At 47.0% G+C, this 20,082-nt stretch overlaps 1 protein-coding gene across 1 annotated transcript in view; it reads left to right on the forward strand.

Annotated features, from left to right (window-relative positions):
• mtor (mechanistic target of rapamycin kinase) overlaps window positions 1-20,082 on the forward strand; it is a 269,702-nt gene that overhangs the window by 186,823 nt on the left and 62,797 nt on the right. Inside the window, exons 25-26 of the mRNA XM_070874034.1 lie at window positions 2,104-2,179; window positions 19,655-19,794. Of these exons, the coding sequence (XP_070730135.1) occupies window positions 2,104-2,179; window positions 19,655-19,794 (216 nt within the window). The remainder of the gene's footprint in view (window positions 1-2,103; window positions 2,180-19,654; window positions 19,795-20,082) is intronic.

The raw sequence follows: 20,082 nt of genomic DNA on the forward strand, positions 1-20,082 counted from the left end.
AAGTCTTGAGGTTTTTTAAATAGGGTTTTAGGAAGAGAATAGCAGAGTGCAGGGGCAGAACATCTGCCATCAACGCTGGAGAAGAGAGAGGGAAGACAAGTCCACAAGAGCAAAGGTGTGTGCTGAGACATAGGAATGGAGAAGATGTAGGGTTGAGTGACATTGTGGAGGGATTTGAATGAGAATTTCAGAATTGAGGGGCTGGGGATAGGGGAAGTCAGCAATTGGGTATACAGGATAGGATATGGAGTTATAGATGAGTTGGAAATTGTATGGGTAGAGCTGGTGAGGAGGCTGTTTGAGAAATTAAGCCTATTAAATTTGGGGTAAAGCTGATGTCTCCCACGAATCTATTTGTGTGGAGATATCTTACGGGAATCCTAAATTGTCAAATTGTGACTATATTTAAGAAAAAAGAAATCCCATTATCCTTATTGTTTCATCTCATTAGCCATCTGCATTCGCATTAGCATTGGTGAACAGGATGAGGATGCCTAGTCTAAAGGGGTTTAGGAACACCATGATTTTGAGAGCTATTCTGCAGTGAATTCCCTGATACCTCCACCATCCCATAGATGATGTGGCAGAGACTTAAAGGTAGCTAAGGGAAAATGTCAGTGCATATGTTCCTAGATGGTTGGTATGTTGAGTCTTTTGAAATCTCTTACCCTAAGTTATTTTGATTCTTGTGTCTTATATCACACTAATGGGTGGTTCCCAAGGCCCTATGCCTTAGAGCATGTATCCTTTTCTTGGTCTTGGTCAGAATAATGAATAGCAAATCCTAGTAATGACTAGAAAGTACTGGACTACTTATGCCTCCGTAACAACTCACATCATTGGTACAATATCACATCGGACCTTGCTTTCAAGTTGAAGATATCAAGTCAGTTTGTAAAGTAAATAATTTACGGGTGAATAGTCTAACAGTAATAGTTACATGTTTACAGTAGATTACTTACAGCATGCACTTTTATAGATTACTTGCATAAACATAGTCCTTCTCTTTCTTCAACTCTTTTCTGACTAGTCTACGTATTATTTTGTGAAGCTTACCGGTTTGATTACATTCTGATAATTTAATCCTATTCAGTTTATTGATCGGATCCAGCTGTTTAAATACCCTTTCACCTCCTGTTGTCGCATGTTTGGATATTTCATACCTCTCAATTGTATTCACAATAATTGGCTGTTATGCATTGAACTGAGCAAATCACACCACCTGTATCTGTTCAAAGTTAACCTGGTTCCTTCCCTCAAACTTTTGAACATACGTATCAAAAAATTGATGATTTGTAAAACCTACTTATGTACAATGACTGGATGTAAAGAAATTACTACAGTACTAACGAAAAACAGATAAAAATGTATCTTTTTGTCACAATGGCGAAGTGGTGTCCTTTGTGTTCTAAGTGTAGGTGCGTCAGCCTAGGTACAGGTTACCATTAACGCTTTCGAGGTCGGTTTTATTTTAATGGGCCTTTGCATAAAATTGTGACAAAATGGTAATTCAAATATAGTACAATTCTGGCAATATTGTTAACAGTATTTCTTTATAGACCCTGTGGAGAAACTATTGTGTAGCTTAATTCATGTGGCTTCCTAAACTAGGCAGATAATTTTTTTTATTGATTTCTACATGTATTCACAATGAATATTTATGGGATATAAATATCTCTCGTGTAATGTTGTAATCGCTAAGATGATTTTGACTGAGCCAATAAAGATTGTATTCTCACTTCTGTCTCTCCTATTATGTAACATTCTTTCTGTATTTCTGTCTGCCTGCCTGATTTTCTTTTACCTACCTCGGTCCTTCATCCTTTCTCCCACTAATCTCTTAAATTCATGTCTCTGAATAGCAGCAAATTAAAGGCACTACAAATGAGCTGGACGCTGTGTGACTCTTCTGCATCAAGTGTTAGTGAAATTCAGGCTTCCATATTTGCTCACGAGTAACAATGATTACTTCAAAAGTAATTCTTTAGATGCGAAACACTTTGGGATATCCTGAGGACATGATAAATACACTTTTTAGATTAGCATACTTTCTCTGATGCTACTTGATGGGAATTGTACTAAATGTTCTCATTTCATTGACAGCATAAACAACAAACTGCAGCAGCCTGAAGCAGCCGCTGGGGTCTTGGAATATGCCATGAAACACTATGGGGAGCTGGTAGGTACACTCAATACCTTGCTCTGACAAGAATGTCGAAACTATTTTAAGTTTATAATTAAAAAAAATAAAATAATGTTTTCTTCCTGTGAGGAAGTTCCAAGTCTTCACATGACAACTGCCTGATATTGCTCTTCACCGGAGAGAAACTTTGCCTTAAACATCCCCGGAAACTAAATGGACTCGATTTAAAATTGTCCCGTGAATATTTTCAGAGGCAAACGCCGCTCCACGAGGTTCGTCCTCTTCGAAGTGCTGGTTTATGGATGGCTTTCTTGGTGAAAAAGAAAAAGTTTAAGTATGATTAGAATCAAGAGTTTACCGTGTGGGGAGTTGCAAGTGTAGGCCCTCCACGCTGTCATCCCTCAAGTTCCAGCACTTCTGAGAGTGCCTCTGAGCAAGGGATTGCAGCCCTCTACAAGAAGTTAATGAGCAACTACATTAATAACGCACTGTTTAACTGGACACTGCCTTTTGTAATGTAAATTCTTCAATGCATAGAGCATCCCAGTAAATAATATGCACAAATCTGTGTTGGTGCAATAGCAACTTTCCAGGGTCCAAGAATGGGAAAATATGACTAATGGACTTTTGGCAGCAGTTGAGTAGAATTGCTGGCATTTATCTGCCAGCAGCAATTCTCCACTACTGCTGCCAAATCTCCTCATCTACTGACTGTGCAGTACTTTGCATTCTATATTTCCCTGACAGTATGAAAGTGTTGGCTCATTTTTCATTTGTCCACAATAAAAATAATTTTAGGATTAATACAATCTGGAATGAAACTCAACAGTCATGCTTTTACCAGCCGTTCTATTTTGTTCCAGGTCATGAAGGAGTTTTCTTAAACTTGTAAAACTGGGCTTGATGCAATTATGTGCAGTAACATTGTTCCAGGTTTAAGACTATTTAAAGATTACTAGTCAATCGCTGTGGTCTTGCTCACCAAGGAAATGGTGTGTCTTTTTAGCTTTCTTTGTTGTAACGGGTTGAGAAGTTATAGTGCCACTTCTGGAGCAAACAGGAATAACAAGCATTCTGATACTATTGTTTGAGGTACCTGTAACTGTGCCGTCCTCTGGAGCAAGTAAGAATATCACACATTACCATTGAAAGATGACCTATTGATTTCAATGAACTGGTGGCATAATCATGACAAATGAGGTGGTGTTAATATTATTTACATTTTGGAATATCCATTTTTTAGCTAAAGCAGCAAAACTTTTTTAAAAAATAATCGCAGTCCTGTTCAGAAAAGTTCCACTGATCTAGCACAGTGCAGATTTCTGCTATTTGTTCTGAAATGGCCAAGTTCTTCCTCACAAATTCTGCAAATAATAATTTGAAGAAGCATTCCATAAAATCCCATTGTTGTTAAACAGAATGAAACCCTCCACTTTTAAGTAAACTCCATCTCCTCTCGCCTCCCCGCTGAATCGAGATGGTGCCCAATGTGTTGCATGCTCTGGGCTCAATTTTCCCGGGTCATTTGCATCGTTTTTTTGGCGCGTGCTGTTTTTTCTGGCATAAGTATTTAATTCAAAGTTTCCCCCTGGAATCTGCGCCAGCGTAACTGTTTTAGTTACGATTTTTCTCGGTTAGTTTTTTTTTTGATGTCCCCTTATCTGTGCCAGTTTTCATCATTTTTCGCAGTTTGTCCAAAAAATTATAATCCTAGGTCGACGTATCTGGCCACTCCCGAAAAACCTTCTGGTAAGTTAACAGAAAACAGCGCACATTGAGAAATTGGCGCTGAAAGACACCATTGTTTTTCATCGAAGTTTTTGGAGGGAATCAAGAACACTTTAAATGTCCATAATAAAGTTCAACTTTTTTTTAACCTTTCAACGGAGTACATAGAAATTTTTTGGATTTCTGAAGCTTTCATTTTATTTTACTCACGCCACAATCGAACATCTTCAAGCAGGGCTGGAGGATCATAGCGTCGGCCGTCAGAATCGGCCCCGCGCCCGGACACAGGGTCTTGGCTGGAAAACAAGCCCGGGGGGGGGGGAGGGTGAGTGAGATGCTGGCGGCGATCGGAAGGCTTTTGCACTGAGCCCAGGGAGGGAGGTGCCGATCGGAAGGCTGCTGCACTAGGCACAAGACTGCAATTAGTTTGGGGGAGAAGGGGAGAAGTCACAAGACTGCAATGAGTGTAATGTAGCCAAGTTTGCTGATGACACAAAGATGGGTGAGAAAGCAAATTGTGAGGAGGACACAAAATCTGCAAAAGGATATAGACAGGCTAAATGAGTGGGCAAAAGTTTGGCAGATGGAGTATAATGTGGGAAAATTCGAGGTTATCCACTTTGGCAGAAATAATAGAAAAGCAAATTATAATTTAAATGGAGAAAAATTGCAAAGTGCAGCAGTACAGCGGGACCTGGGGGTCCTTGTGCATGAAACACAAAAAGTGAATATGCAGGTACAGCAAGTAATCAAGAAGGCAAATGAAATGTTAGCCTTTATTGCAAGAGGGATCGAGTATAAAAGCAGAGAAGTCCTGCTACAACTGTACAGGGTATTGGTAAGGCCACACCTGGAGTACTGTATACAGTTTTGGTCTCCGTGTTTACTTGCATTGGAGGCTGTTCAGAGAAGGTTCACTAAGTTGATTCCGGAGATGAGAGGGTTGACTTATGAATATAGGTTGAGTAGGTTGGGCCTATACACATTGGAGTTCAGAAGAATGAGAGGTGATCTTATTGAAACATATAAAAGATAATGAGGGGGCTCAACATGGTGGACGCAGAGAGGATATTTCCACTCAGTGGAAACTAAAACTAGGGGACATAGTCTCAGGATAAGGGGCTGCCCATTTAAAACTGAGATGAGGAGGAATTTCGTCTGAGGGTTGTAAATTTATGGAATTCTCTGTCCGAGAGAGCTCTGGAGATTGGTTCATTGAATATATTTAAGACAGAGATAGACAGATTTTTGAACGATAAGGGAATAAAGGGTTATGGGGAGCGGGCAGGTAAGTGGAGCTGAGTCCACAATCAGATCAGCCATGATCTTATTGAATGGCGGAGTAGGCTCGAGGGGCCAAATGGCATACTCCTGCTTCTATTTCTTATGTTCTTGTGCGAGCCTCCTGTATCATGGTGCTACATAGGAGACAGTTGATTCAACGTCATCACATGAGGAACATCAGAGCCCATAGAGTACTGGGCAGGAGGCCTTACCCACCTCGGGTATATCGAGACTGGCATTCGTACCTGAACCTGAGTGATGCAGACTGTGTCAGAAGGATGCGTTTCCGCAAAGAAGTTGTAGCTGAGATCTGTGAGTTGATGAAAGCAGACCTGCAACCTAGAAGCATCAGGAGGACTGCTTTGTCAGTTGAAGTGAAGGTTACAGCTGCACTTTCCATTCTATGCCTTCAGATCATTTCAAGCTCCAATTGGGGATGTATGCGCCATTTCTCAACATGCAACACATGTCTGCATTCGGCAGGTGACAGCTGCACTATATGCTCAGAGGAATAACTACATAAAGTTCCCCATGACCGCCCAGGCAATGTGTGACACGGCTGTGGGCTTCTCAAGGATTGCTGGCTTCCCAAAGGTAAAGGGCTGCATTGATTGTACCCACATCACCTTGTGAACACCTTTGGAGGATTCCGAGATGTACAGGAACAGAAAAGGCTTCCACTCCATTAATATACAGCTCGTGTGTAACGACATGCATTGCATCATGTCAGTCGATGCAAGATACCCTGGGAGCACCCATGATGTGTTCATCCTACAGGGAGAGCGTTATATCTGCCATGTTTCAGCAGGAGCCAGAAGGGCAGAGCTGGCTACTGGGAGACACAGGGCACAGCTTCGCCACCTGGCTCATGACTCCCCTAGGCGTAATCCAGACGGAAGCTGACCAGGAATACAACATGTCGCACATTGTGACGCGCAGCATCATCAAGAGGACTATTGGCATCTTGAAACAGCATTTCTGATGCCTGGACCATTCCGGAGGCTACTTGGTGTACTCCCCTGAGATTGTCGGTCAGTTCACTGTTGTATGCTGCATAACTTAGCCATCATGAGGCAGCAGTAGCTGGTAGGAGAAGACCCACCTGCAGTGAGAGTGGCTGATGATGATGATGAGGAAGATGCAGGTGCTCTCCCCTAATTCTGTCCTCCTGAGCATTCCTGATTTTAATCGCTCAACCATTGGTGGCCGTGCCTTCTATTGCCTGGGCCCCAAGCTCTGGAACTCCCTGCCTAAACGTCTCCGCCTCTCCACTTCTCTACCTCTCTTTCCTCCTTCTAGACGTTCCTTAAAACCAATCTCTTTGACCAAGCTTTTGGTTACCTGCCATGATTTCTACTTGGGCAGCTCGGTGACGAGGAAGCCATGCAACCACCTGAACCCGAAGCACGATGGCGGAGGAGGGTGGGCCATCATGGCCCTTTAACGATTGCTCGAGCCTTGCGCCAGCAGCTCATCCGTGAACGCTTGCTGCCTGAGGGCTCAGCAACAACTATTCCACATGGACCATGTTTACTGTTTGGACCTGTTCCGTACTGTGGTGTTGTGTTAATGGAACAAATGATGGAAATGATTCTGGTTTACTTCAAAAGTTGTGTTAATAATGGAATAAATAATGTAAATGATTCAGGTTTAATGTAAAATATATTTTATTCAAAAGTTTAACAAACAATACTTAACTTAAACTTTAATAAAATTATTCTTGTGTCAAACTTTAAAGTTTTCAGTTAAGATTACTTAAAAACTTTATGATCACTTACTAACTTTTAAGCTTGTAAATTTACATAACTTACAAAAATCTGAAGAGAACAATTACAACAGTAACAATAATAATAACAACAACAACAGCAAAGAAAGACTGCACTCATCTCTCCTCCATCTTATTCTAAGACCGCCCTCCGCGCTTGTTCTTGATGACTCCACTGTGGTGGCGCAGTGTTTCTGGTACCAAGCTTTATTCTTTCTAAGATCTCTGGTAGTGTGCACCTGTTGAGGGAGGGGGGTGGGGGGCCGACTTGGGGCTCTTCAGAGGCTGGTCTGGGGATTGGAGTGGGAGTGGCAGTTGATTCTGTCAATGGGCGCGCGGGCTCTGGGCGTGTTCTCTTATTGGAGCAGCTAACTCCAACATGCGTCCTGACGGTGTCTCAACGACCTGCAGCATTCCCTCCCTGATGTTTACTGACAGCGCATCAGTTACCTGTGACATTCCCTCCCTCATGGTCACTGACACCGTTCCCATTTCTCGTGAGATTGCTGTTACTTCTCCCGACAGTCCTGCTACCTCATCACCCATTACAAGAGATGGGGCTTCATCCAGCCCCTCCACCTCCCCCTCACCCTCACTTCCTGGTCTGGAAGTTGAGATTGGAAGATGTTCTCCTCCTCAGGCTCGTCCTCTTCTGAATATTCTTATGTATCGTCAGGGTTGGCCTCAAGTTCTGCAAAATTTAAGAGGACACAGACAAATGGTTAGCAGCAGAGGAGGGGGCAGGATGGGTGGCATGAGTAGGCTCACACAGCGTAGGCAGCAGGCTGATTTGAAGAACCACAATGAATGATAGTACATTACATCAACCGAAGCGTAGCTGATGGAGACATCCCCATGAACCGAAGCATGGCTAGCGCGCGCAGTACTTAATATTTAGCAAAGCCAGACTCTGAAATTTGCAGGACTTACCCTCTCCCTCGAGTGTGGGCCCAGCTTGTGCAGTGGTGGTTGCTTTTCTCCAGGCAGGACCCATCAAACCAGCGACTCTCTCTTCCAAGGGTGTCAGTGGCTGCAGATTTGCCAGGCCTCCTCCCGTTCAAGTTTTTTCCCTTTTATTATGTGCCACCTTCCTCTGCAAAGATGAAAATGCAACTTTTTAAAGAGGGTGTCTTTCTGCTGGGTGGGACATTTACAGTTAGTCACATTTACAATTGCAATGCCATTGAATAAATGAAAATATTATTTACACTAACTACTTGACCATGGTCCTGCCACTTTTTACACAGGCCTCCAGATCTCGTGGTAGTCACCATTGCGCAGTAATTTTCTGCAACTTGGTTCCAGCGTTTCTTCATTTCTTTGAGTGGAACTTTTATGTGACCTCTGCTGGTGCCCAGCTCCTGCCATCTGGTCTCCGTCACCGTAACTAATGCCTCCACTTCATCCTGTAAGAAATTCTTGGTCCTTGCACCACGTTGCATCTTGTATAGCTGCAGCCCTGATTTTTCCAATGGTCTCACACACACAACTGGCTCTTTAAAAATGGCCGATTACCAACCTGGAGCTGTACTGCGCATGCGCGTCCATTGATATAACGTCAAAAACTTCACTTTTTTTCTGCGCATGCGCAGAAGGTGCGCCATCGATTTTTCAGCGCAGACAGTAGGCTCCACCTCCCGAGGTGACTAGACACACTGCGCGGCACCAAATTTGAATTATACATCAGGGAAACTTTAGCAAAATATTTCTGGCCTAGAAAAATGAGTGTAACTCTGGCAATACGCCAGAAAATGGGCTTGGGCAAAATTGAGCTCGAGGTTGCAACATCTTAAATAAAAGCAGAAAATACTGGAAATACACCGCAGACCTGTCAGCGACTGAAAAAACTAGAAATCTTGACCTGTTTTTTTTTCTCGCTTCAGATACTGAAAAACATGCTGTGTGTTTTCAGCATTTTTTGTTTTTATTTTAGATTTATAGCTATTACAATTTGTTTTTTAAAAAAAAATCTATTCAGCATTATTTTCAGTAACATTTTTTTTAAAAATGACTCAACCCACCCTACCATTTGAGTTCCAGCAAACCAGTCTGAAGCAGATCTGGTTCTAGAATGGTCTGAGCAATGAACTTAATACCTCAAAGAACCATAGTCCAATATAATTGTACCAAGGGACAGGCTAAAATATGAACAACAGTTAGTGAATGTTCTGCAACCTTCCAGCGTGTTGCAGACACTCCCGAGTTACACCTGTGCAGCTGGACCATTCCTCATCTGAATGCCTTTACCTATATCTGTCCATAACTCCTCTCTTGATGTGGCTAGGGTCCAGTGTTGTTTAACAGAACATTCTAAATATATATATATATAAAAAAGGAAGTCAATTAAAGGAAAATTTGCCCTGAGAGATTGTGTTGGCATTTTTGCACTTTGTTGGAATGGTGCATTTTCTTTGTAGTACAAAAGCAGTGATTATATCTCCTGGCTACTTTACTGGTTCCAATTGTATTCTGTGTGACCTGCCACTCCATATTGCAGTATATCATTACAGAATATGATGGGAGAGCCATCTGTTTCTTCGGGACCAAGTTTTGGCCTGAGTTGCTCCTGTTTTTGGAGCAACTGGTTTAGAATGGAATATCTTAGAAATTGCAATTCTCGGCATTTAGTTTGCTCCAGTTCTAGTCAGTTAGAACAGTTTCACTTTGGAACAGAATTTTTTTTCAAAAGGGGGTGTGTCCGGCCACTTACGCCTGTTTTCAAAGTTTAGGCAGTGAAAACTTACTCCAAACTAACTTAGAATGGAGTAAGTGAAGATTTTTGTATGCTCGAAAAAACCTTGCCTACACTTTACAAATCAGGCGTAGGTTACAAATTAGGCGTAGGGGGGTGGGGGGGGAGGTAATTAAATTCTACAATCATTCAACAGTCATACTTATAAAGATCCAACCTGAATAAAAATTTATAAACAAAGCAAAGATTAAATATTCAATGTTCCTACCTGTGTGAAGCAGCAGCAGCCTTCGAGCTGTGGTGCTTCAGGCAGGCCCAGTGGCTGGACGGCAGCCGAAGAAACAACAAGCAGCCTTCGAGCTGCAAAGGGGACTAAGGCCATTCGGCCACGGGATAGGGGCAGCATCAGTGACTCGACGGCTGCCAAAGACACAGCAATCAAGCAGCCTTCGAGCTGCAAGGGAGACTGAGGACCTTGGGACAGGGAGAGGCAGCCACATAGACACTTTTAAACTTAAATTTACAGAATGGGGGCTGTGTTGTCAACACCACGTATTATGCAAAAAAAATCACTAAAATTCAATCCCAAGCCTTTTCAGGGGTCCACGAGACAAATCTTCACTTTTCCTATAGTCCCTTTAAAAGTGGCCGAGTGCCGATGTTTATTTCCCACTGCGCGTGCGCGGACGCTCCAACGCGCACGCGCAGGGTTGCCGGCATGACGTTGCCTTATTTAAATTAGGCCCGTCCCCCACTGCTTGTAGAATCGCGCGAGTGTCTGACTCCGCCCCCCCCGCTGTTCTGTGCAAGCCGCGCCAAGCTGCTGATGACCTCCGAGGAGCCGGAGAATATCTGAGTTTCTTTTTCGCCGCACTTTCGAGCACGAAAAACGGCCGTCCAGCTCGGGGCTGCGCCATTCTAAGGGAAGGCCGAAACTTGAGTCCAGTGTGTGGAAGTGCCTTCAGGCCTCGGATATTTAAGTAAATTCTTACAAAAAAAATGCCCGTTATAATTTTACAAATGCCATTCTTACAGTACATGGTAAAGCAAATTCAGTACTGGAAGAGTGAGAGTAAATCAGGAAACATGAAGTCTTTAGCAGGAAAATTTACATTAATTAAATAAACAAGTTTTCCTTAGAGGTTGTATTCTCCAGTAAATGAGGTTATCTGAAATTTTTTTTTAAAGTTTGTGATTTTTTTTTGCACTTTCCAAAAGGAGTTGGGAAAAGCTCCCATCACCAGCCCTGTGACCATTGGCTGCAGTCAGGTACTAGTTATAGAACAGATGGGTTGCACAAAGATGGGCTGTGTCTGTTTTTATAAGGATCAGGTTTCTCATTTGAGGATATCTGTGTGCTGAGGTAATGTTTAAGTAAGCACCCATGTGGTGTCAATATATTACCACACACTTAGAAAATTGAAGGCGCTGGAGTACTTTGCTGGTAAATAATAAAGTTAGGAAAGTTAATTCATCAATTTAATTTGAGATTTGCAGATTATATACGTATAATGATTCTCTTGGACCCATGCTTTGCTGGTAATAAGACCCTTCACTGTCCTCTTCACGCTTTGCTACTTTTGTTGCTATCACATAACCATACAATGCATAGTTTTGTCAACCAACTTAGGGAACTTTAGTGTAGGACCCGGCACAGCGAATGATGTCGTCTACTTGTTACATAAGCCTCATGCTTCATTTTGTTCTCTCCTCTTAACATGAAGAGTAGCATTCTCTGTTTTGAGTGAGGTGGTGGGGGACCCAGGAATGTGTAGGTCAGCGAGGACAGGAGTAATGGGACTTGGAGAGGGCTAGGCCACAACTGAAGTTTATGGAAACTAAGGATTGGGTGGCTGGCCCCGAAAGCATAGGAGCAATCGAGTCTAGGGGTGACAGAGGCATGTATCTGGATTTCAGCAGCAGATTGGTAAAGATGGGATAGAGACCGGCAATATTCCGAACGTGGATGTAGGCAGTCTTTGTGACGGAGAATATTTGAATTCGGAAATTCATCTTGAGGTCAAATAGGAGGGGAAGATTGCAAAGTCTGGTTCAGCCTGAGACAGTCTGCATTTTCCATTGTACTTAGTCTACATTGCTACTCTTTTTAAGCATTATTCCATCTCCTGTTGTTTGGTATACAGGTGCTGATGTATGGTGGTTTGAATGTTATGGCCACTGTTCTTTTTACAGCACACAGCTACTGTCCTTTTTGATAACCTGCAGAACTTGGGGCTATATATAACTTGCGTGCAAATGTAATTTATTAAAATGACTACCTGAGACAGATGAATAAATCAGCATTCACCATTCATAGTACTTCATTCTAGAGACATGTTGTCCTTTATATTGTTCTGTAAAGTTGTCACACTTAAAATCAAATAGTGATAGGTGAGAGTTAAACACTGTGGTAATAATAAACCCTCCTCCCAGGCATCAGATTCCAATCGAGTGCAACATTCATCACAGAAATCAAAACCATTTTGACAAGCACAACCTCACCACCTATTGTATTCTTTTACACAGAAAGTCACACTAGATTGACTTGCAGTTAGGTCATTTAATTTCGTCATTCAATGAGTGGGGTAGAGCAGGTGTGAGGTCATCATGGGATAGTGTCAGATGACCTTAAAACATGTTCACTTGTCGGTCTGCAAAGTTTAAAAAAAAAACTCATCATCCTTAAATGATTTTAATCAGATAGAAAAAAGTTACCTTAATGCACAATTCCACAAGTCATCAGTCAACATTTGTAACAAGAAAGTTTCTGCTGGCAGATTAATAAATGAAAGAGGCCAAGACTGAAAGGTACTTTGGCCACGTTATATTGTTGAATTGCCTCACATCCCGCTCTGGAGCTTGTATAGCTCTTGGAAGGGCTCCAAAACCCAAAAACAAACGGCATGATTCCGGTGTGTTTTTTTTTTCATTCTGTGTTATTCCCTAAACAGCTAGCGATCTTAAAGGACTGAACGGGCATTTTCTCATTCCTATCATGTCCCCTTATAATAATTATGCATTATACACTGCCACGTTACCAGTATTGTATGAATGTGAATCCCATAACCAGAGTGACCAATCTGATTAGCAGCTGTGTTACCAAGTTTACAATGGAGGAATTATTGGATTCACACCTCTAATTAGTTACTGGTTCCAATTGTATTCTGTGTAATCTGCCACTCCATTTTGCAGTATATCATTGCAGCATATGATGGGAGAGCCATCTGTTTCTTAGAGCATGGAAATTTCTTCAAGCCTTAGATATTTAAGTAAATTCTTACAAAAAATATCCCCATTATAATTTTACGAAGTGCCATTCTTACAGAAGGAAGGTAAAGCAAATTCAGTACTGGAAGAGTGACGGAGTAAATCAGAAAACATGAAGTCTTTAGCAGGAAAATTTTCAATAACTAAATAAACAAGTTTTATTTAAAGAAGTGTGTATTCTCCAGCAAATGAGGTTATCTGAAATCTTTTTTTGAATAGTAGTTTGTGATTTTTTTTGCACTTTCCAAAAGGAGTTGGGAAAAGCTCCCATCACCAGCCCTGTGACCATTGGCTGCAGTCAGGTACTAGTTACAGAACAGATGGGTTGCACAAAGATGGGCTGTGTCTGTTTTTATAAGGATCAGGTTTCGCATTTGAGGATATCTGTGTGCTGAGGTAAGCATCCATGCGATGTCAGCATATTGGGCCCAAGTTTCGGGCCGCACCTAGAACGGCGCAGCCCCGACATGGGCGCCCGTTTTTCGCGCTACAAAGTGCGCCTAAAAAAATTTTACAGATTCTCCGGCTCCCTGCTTGTCCTCTGGAGCCGAGCGCGGCACAGCACGAGCTGTTGGGGGCGGAGCTAGGTCCCTGCGCTGAAAACCTTGCCGAGACCTCTGCACATGCGAGCTACAGTGGGCGCCCAAAACTGTGTGGGAGTGGCCCGAAGCACGCAGCCCCTAGCCCTGGCCGAATGGCCTCACTGGGGCTGCGTGCATAAGGCTCCTCCCACGCCCAGCTCCTGCTTCCTCCCGACCCGACCCGACTTCCGCTTCCCCCCTCCCCCTACCCCAGACCGGACCTGCCCTAACCTGACCTCCCTCCCCCTGCTCCCGACCCGGACCGAACCGACCTCCCTCTGCTCCCCCCCCCCCCCCCCCCCCCGACCCGGACCGAACCGACCTGACCCAACCCGCGCTCCCTCCCCCTCCCCCCATCCGACACGACCCGACCTCCCACCGCTGCCCCCCACCCCCCCCCCCCCCCAACCTGACCCTGACCGAACCGACCTGACCCAACCCGCGCTCCCTCCCCCTCCCCCTATCCGACCCGACCCGACCTCCCACCGCTGCCCCCCCTCCCCCAAACTGACCCGCGCTCCCGACCCCGACCCGTGCTCCCCCCGACCCAACCCGCACTCCCGACCCCGGACCCGACCCAACCCAACGCCGCCTACCTGTAAATCTGGTGCTGGGGACTGGGCCCGACCCGTTCAGCCTCCCTCCCCCTTCTCCTTCCCCCCCCCCTTCTCCTTCCCCCACCCCCCCCTTCTCCTTCTCCCACACCCCCCTCTCCTTCCCCCACCCCCCCCCTTCTCCTTCCCCCACCCCCCCCCCTTCTCCTTCCCCCACCCCCCCTCTCCTTCCCCCACCCCCCTTCTCCTTCCCCCACCCCCCTTCTCCTACCCCCACCCCCCTTCTCCTTCCCCCACCCCCCTTCTCCTTCCCCCACCCCCCTTCTCCTTCCCCCACCCCCCTTCTCCTTCCCCCACCCCCCCTTCTCCTTCCCCCACCCCCCCTTCTCCTTCCCCCACCCCCCCTTCTCCTTCCCCCACCCCCCCTTCTCCTTCCCCCACCCCCCCCTTCTCCTTCCCCCACCCCCCCTTCTCCTTCTCCCACACCCCCCTCTCCTTCCCCCACCCCCCCCTTCTCCTTCCCCCACCCCCCCTTCTCCTTCCCCCACCCCCCCTTCTCCTTCCCCCACCCCCCCTTCTCCTTCCCCCACCCCCCCTTCTCCTTCCCCCACCCCGCCTTCTCCTTCCCCCCCTTCTCCTTCCCCCACCCCCCCTTCTCCTTCCCCCACCCCCCCTTCTCCTTCTTCCACACCCCCCTTCTCCTTCCCCCACCCCCCCTTCTCCTTCCCCCACCCCCCCTTCTCCTACCCCCACCCCCCTTCTCCTTCCCCCACCCCCCCTTCTCCTTCCCCCACCCCCCCTTCTCCTTCCCCCACCCCCCCTTCTCCTACCCCCACCCCCCCTTCTCCTTCCCCCACCCCCCCTTCTCCTTCCCCCACCCCCCCTTCTCCTTCCCCCACCCCCCCTTCTCCTTCCCCCACCCCCCCTTCTCCTTCCCCCACCCCCCCCTTCTCCTTCCCCCACCCCCCCTTCTCCTTCTCCCACACCCCCCTCTCCTTCCCCCACCCCCCCCTTCTCCTTCCCCCACCCCCCCTTCTCCTTCCCCCACCCCCCCTTCTCCTTCCCCCACCCCGCCTTCTCCTTCCCCCCCTTCTCCTTCCCCCACCCCCCCTTCTCCTTCCCCCACCCCCCTTCTCCTTCTTCCACACCCCCCTTCTCCTTCCCCCACCCCCCCATCTCCTTCCCCCACCCCCCCTTCTCCTACCCCCACCCCCCCTTCTCCTACCCCCACCCCCCCTTCTCCTACCCCCACCCCCCCTTCTCCTACCCCCACCCCCCCTTCTCCTACCCCCACCCCCCCTTCTCCTACCCCCACCCCCCCTTCTCCTACCCCCACCCCCCTTCTCCTACCCCCACCCCCCCTTCTCCCACCCCCCCTTCTCCTACCCCCACCCCCCTTCTCCTACCCCCACCCCCCCTTCTCCTACCCCCACCCCCCCTTCTCCTACCCCCACCCCCCCTTCTCCTACCCCCACCCCCCCTTCTCCTACCCCCACCCCCCCTTCTCCTACCCCCACCCCCCCTTCTCCTACCCCCACCCCCCCTTCTCCTACCCCCACCCCCCCTTCTCCTACCCCCACCCCCCCTTCTCCTACCCCCACCCCCCCTTCTCCTACCCCCACCCCCCCTTCTCCTACCCCCACCCCCCCTTCTCCTACCCCCACCCCCCCTTCTCCTACCCCCACCCCCCCTTCTCCTACCCCCACCCCCCCTTCTCCTACCCCCACCCCCCCTTCTCCTACCCCCACCCCCCCTTCTCCTACCCCCACCCCCCCTTCTCCTACCCCCACCCCCCCTTCTCCTACCCCCACCCCCCTTCTCCTACCCCCACCCCCCCTTCTCCTACCCCCACCCCCCCTTCTCCTACCCCCACCCCCCCTTCTCCTACCCCCACCCCCCCTTCTCCTACCCCCACCCCCCCTTCTCCTACCCCCACCCCCCCTTCTCCTACCCCCACCCCCCCTTCTCCTACCCCCACCCCCCCTTCTCCTACCCCCACCCCCCCTTCTCCTACCCCCACCCCCCCTTCTCCTACCCCCACCCCCCCTTCTCCTACCCCCACCCCCCCTTCTCCTACCCCCACCCCCCTTCTCCTACCCCCACCCCCCCTTCTCCTACCCCCACCCCCCCTTCTCCTACCCCCACCCCCCTTCTCCTACCCCCACCCCCCCTTCTCCTACCCCCACCCCCCCTTCTCCTACCCCCACCCCCCCTTCTCCTACCCCCACCCCCCCTTCTCCTACCCCCACCCCCCCTTCTCCTACCCCCACCCCCCCTTCTCCTACCCCCACCCCCCCTTCTCCTACCCCCACCCCCCCTTCTCCTACCCCCACCCCCCCTTCTCCTACCCCCACCCCCCCTTCTCCTACCCCCACCCCCCCTTCTCCTACCCCCACCCCCCCTTCTCCTACCCCCACCCCCCCTTCTCCTACCCCCACCCCCCCTTCTCCTACCCCCACCCCCCCTTCTCCTACCCCCACCCCCCCTTCTCCTACCCCCACCCCCCCTTCTCCTACCCCCACCCCCCTTCTCACCCCTCTCCTTTTCACCCCTCTCCTTTTCACCCCTCTTCTTTTCACCCCTCTCCTTTTCACCCCTCTCCTTTTCACCCCTCTCCTTTTCACCCCCTCTCCTTTCCTTTCCCCCCTCCTCCTTTCCTTTCCCCCCTTCTCCTTTCCTTTCCCCCCTCTCTCCTTCCCCTTTTCTCCTCCCCCCTTCCCCTTCTCCTCCCCCTACCCCTTCTCCTTCTCATCCCCCTCTTCCCCTTCTCCTCCCCTGTCCCTTCTCTCCCCCCTCTTCTCCCCCCTCCCCTTCTCCCCCCTCCCCTTCTCCCCCCCTCCCCCCCTCCCCTTCTCTCCCCCTCCTCCTTCTCCCCCCCTCCTCCTTCTCTCCCCTCCCCCTTCTCTCCCCCCTCCCTCTTCCCTCCCCCCTCCCTCTTCGCTCCCCTTCTCCCCCCTCCCCCTTCTCCCCCTTCCCTCCCCCTTCTCCCCCTTCCCTCCCCCTTCTCCCCCTTCCCTCTCCCTTCCCCCCCTCTCCCTCAACCCCCCCTCCTCCCCCTCCCCTCACTGTCAGAAACACAGACACTGAAAGACAGAGAGTGAGAGACACACAGACAGACAGACAGGGAGTGAGAGACACTGACAGAGACACACTGGGGGGGGGGGGGCATCCCAGCACGCTGTTGGAGGGCTCCCAGTGATGCAGTCGGTAAGTAGAAAATGTTTTATTTATTGATTTTTTTTTTTAAAAAAAATATTTCTTCTTAATTTTTTTTGATTGATTTATTGATGTTTTTATCATTTTTTATTGATGATGGCTCTTTATTTGGAAAACTGAAGTGTTTAATGTTTGTAAACTTCCCTTTAAACCCCCCCCACCCCCCGCCCCTCCCATTCCCTACGCCTGATTTATAATCTACGCCTGATTTTCTAAAGTGAAGACAAGGTTTTTTCGAGCGTACAAAAATCTTCACTTACTCAATTCTAAGTTAGTTTGGAGTAAGATTTCACTGCCGAAACTTTGAAAACAGGCGTAAGTGGCCGGACACTCCCCCTTTTGAAAAAAACATTCTGTTCCAAAGTGAAACTGTTCTAACTGACTAGAACTGGAGCAAACTAAATGCCGAGAATTTGACTTTCTAAGATAATCCGTTCTATACCAGTTGCTCCAAATAATCAGGAGCAACTGAGGCCGAAACTTGGGCCCATTATCACACACTTAGAAAATTGAAGGCGCTGGAGTACTATGCTGGCAAATAATGTTAGGAAAGTTAATTCATCAATTTCATTTGAGGTTTGCAGATTATAAACATATAATGGTTCTCTGACCCATGCTTTGCCAGTGATACGATCCTTCAACTGTCCTTAAGGGCTATTGGGCTTCACTTTTTGCTACTTTTGTTGCTGTCACATAATGATACAAATGCATAGTTTTGTCATCCAACTTAGGGAACTTTAGTGTAGGACCTACTTGTTACATAAGCCTCGTGTTTTGTTTTGTTCCCCCTCCCCTCCCGCGCCCCCCCCCCCCCCCCCTTAACATGGAGTAGCATTCTCTGTGTTTTGAGTGAGGTGGTGGAGGACCCAGACCCCATGTAGGTCAGCGAGGACAGGAGTAATGGGACTTGGGGTGGCCAATCTGATTGGCAGCTATGCTGCCAAGTTTGCAATGGAGGAATTATTAGATTCACACCTCCACAGCCCTATCGATGGTGTTGGGGTATTATCAGAATCTGCTTTTTTTATTGGTCTAATGCCATAGAAGTGCTACAGGCTCGCATTGCACAGGTCCTGCACCACCAGAAGCAGCACTGAAGTAAACTGGCTGAACTTGGTACGGTCAAGGATCAGGAATCCCACTTTTTAGGATTTGGCATAGTCTGAGCTTGTGGAGATCCTGTTCACTTCACTCTGGGAGCACCCCAGCAACACTAACCAGTTTATGCAGGTTGCAGTGAGGGCACAAGAAAAAAACTTGCATATTTATTATTGCACCTTTTCATAATGCTCAAGATGTCTCAAAACACTTCACAACCAAAGAATTACAGTCGCTGTTATGTGGGCAAATGGTCACTATTGAGCCTATAGGGAATACATTGTGCAAGTAAATATCCTCTTTTGAAGTTGAAGGGAAATTTTACACTCAATTGGTGAGCCAAATCTTTTTGAACATGCATTACATCATTGAGTTTGGTAACACATTGTAAATGAGCTGCGAACAGCTAATGGCCCCTGTGTTAGGAACGATAATAAGTGCAGCCCATGTTCTCACAGTAGGTGGCACTTCAGATAAACAATTTTTGTATAAACAAGCAGGAAGATGTGTATAAATATTCAAATGTTTTTACAGTTTACAGTTAATGAAATGGGAGCTCTAACACATCTTTCTCTCATCCGCTTGCGCTGGAATGAGAGGCGCTTGTTTCAGACATCCTGTAAACAGAACGTGAAGGTTATGTGATGGGCGATCCACTTTAACTAAATACTTACCAAGACTTACTGGATTCTGTTTGGACTTTCAAGTGTGTTTTTTAATTAAAAAATAAGCTACCATATGTCCCATTTACCTTTTAAGGATTAATTTTTTATGATATTCTGCAGAAACTAAATGTGGAAGTATGAGAAAAGTGAAAATTCAACTTTTAAAATAGTTTTGCAAGCATCCTGGTTAAGTTGTTTATCCGGGAATCACAGTATGGTGATAAACTCCTTGTATGTGTGAGGGGTTAGGGGCTTAATTGTCATAAATATTACTTGTTTGTCCAGAGGTTTTTATAATCTATTAGTGGTATACAACAGCTTTCCCTGGCATTCTGATATCTCTACACGTTTGTGCTCGTAGATAGTACAATCCTTGGCTTATGCATAAGTCTGATATCAGAACTAAGCTTGGGATTTTATCAAAGCATAAATTTTACGATTGTTGAAATCGTGGAGAGAAACAAATAGGTTCTAAATGAGGCTGTTCTCTTTTAAAATCTATTTCCCCTTCTAAGGGAATGTCAAAGTTGTAATGCATAATGGGTAATATGTGACAATATTAACACACAAATGTTTCTGAGGATAACTATGTGCAGATATCAGGAATGTACTATAAGCTACAGTTTTTATTTTACTCTAAATTTTGGGGCCTGTTTTATAGGAGATCCAAGCCACGTGGTATGAGAAGCTTCATGAATGGGAAGATGCTTTGGTTGCATATGACAAGAAGATGGACATGAACAAGGATGATCCAGAGCTCGTCCTTGGACGAATGCGCTGCTTGGAGGCACTTGGCGAATGGTGAGTTTCAACATAAGAATTCTTTGGAACAAGAAAAGCTCAGTAGATCCAAAACATTGGTCCCGTTTGATTCATGTCGAGCTTACCTATCTGTTTTCTCATCATGCCACTCAATCCACTTAAGCACCTAAATACCTGCTTAAGTGTCATTTCTTGCCAGCTTGTTTCACAAAACTATTAACCTTTGTTTAACAAAAAGTTCTTCCTGACTTCCCTTGTTCATCCTGTTACTAATTTTCAACTTGTCACCTTGTATTTGAACCTTTCGTCACAGAGAATCCCTTTCCT

This window comes from Pristiophorus japonicus, unplaced genomic scaffold (genome assembly GCF_044704955.1).
Source record: "Pristiophorus japonicus isolate sPriJap1 unplaced genomic scaffold, sPriJap1.hap1 HAP1_SCAFFOLD_650, whole genome shotgun sequence".
NCBI lineage: Eukaryota > Metazoa > Chordata > Chondrichthyes > Pristiophoridae > Pristiophorus > Pristiophorus japonicus.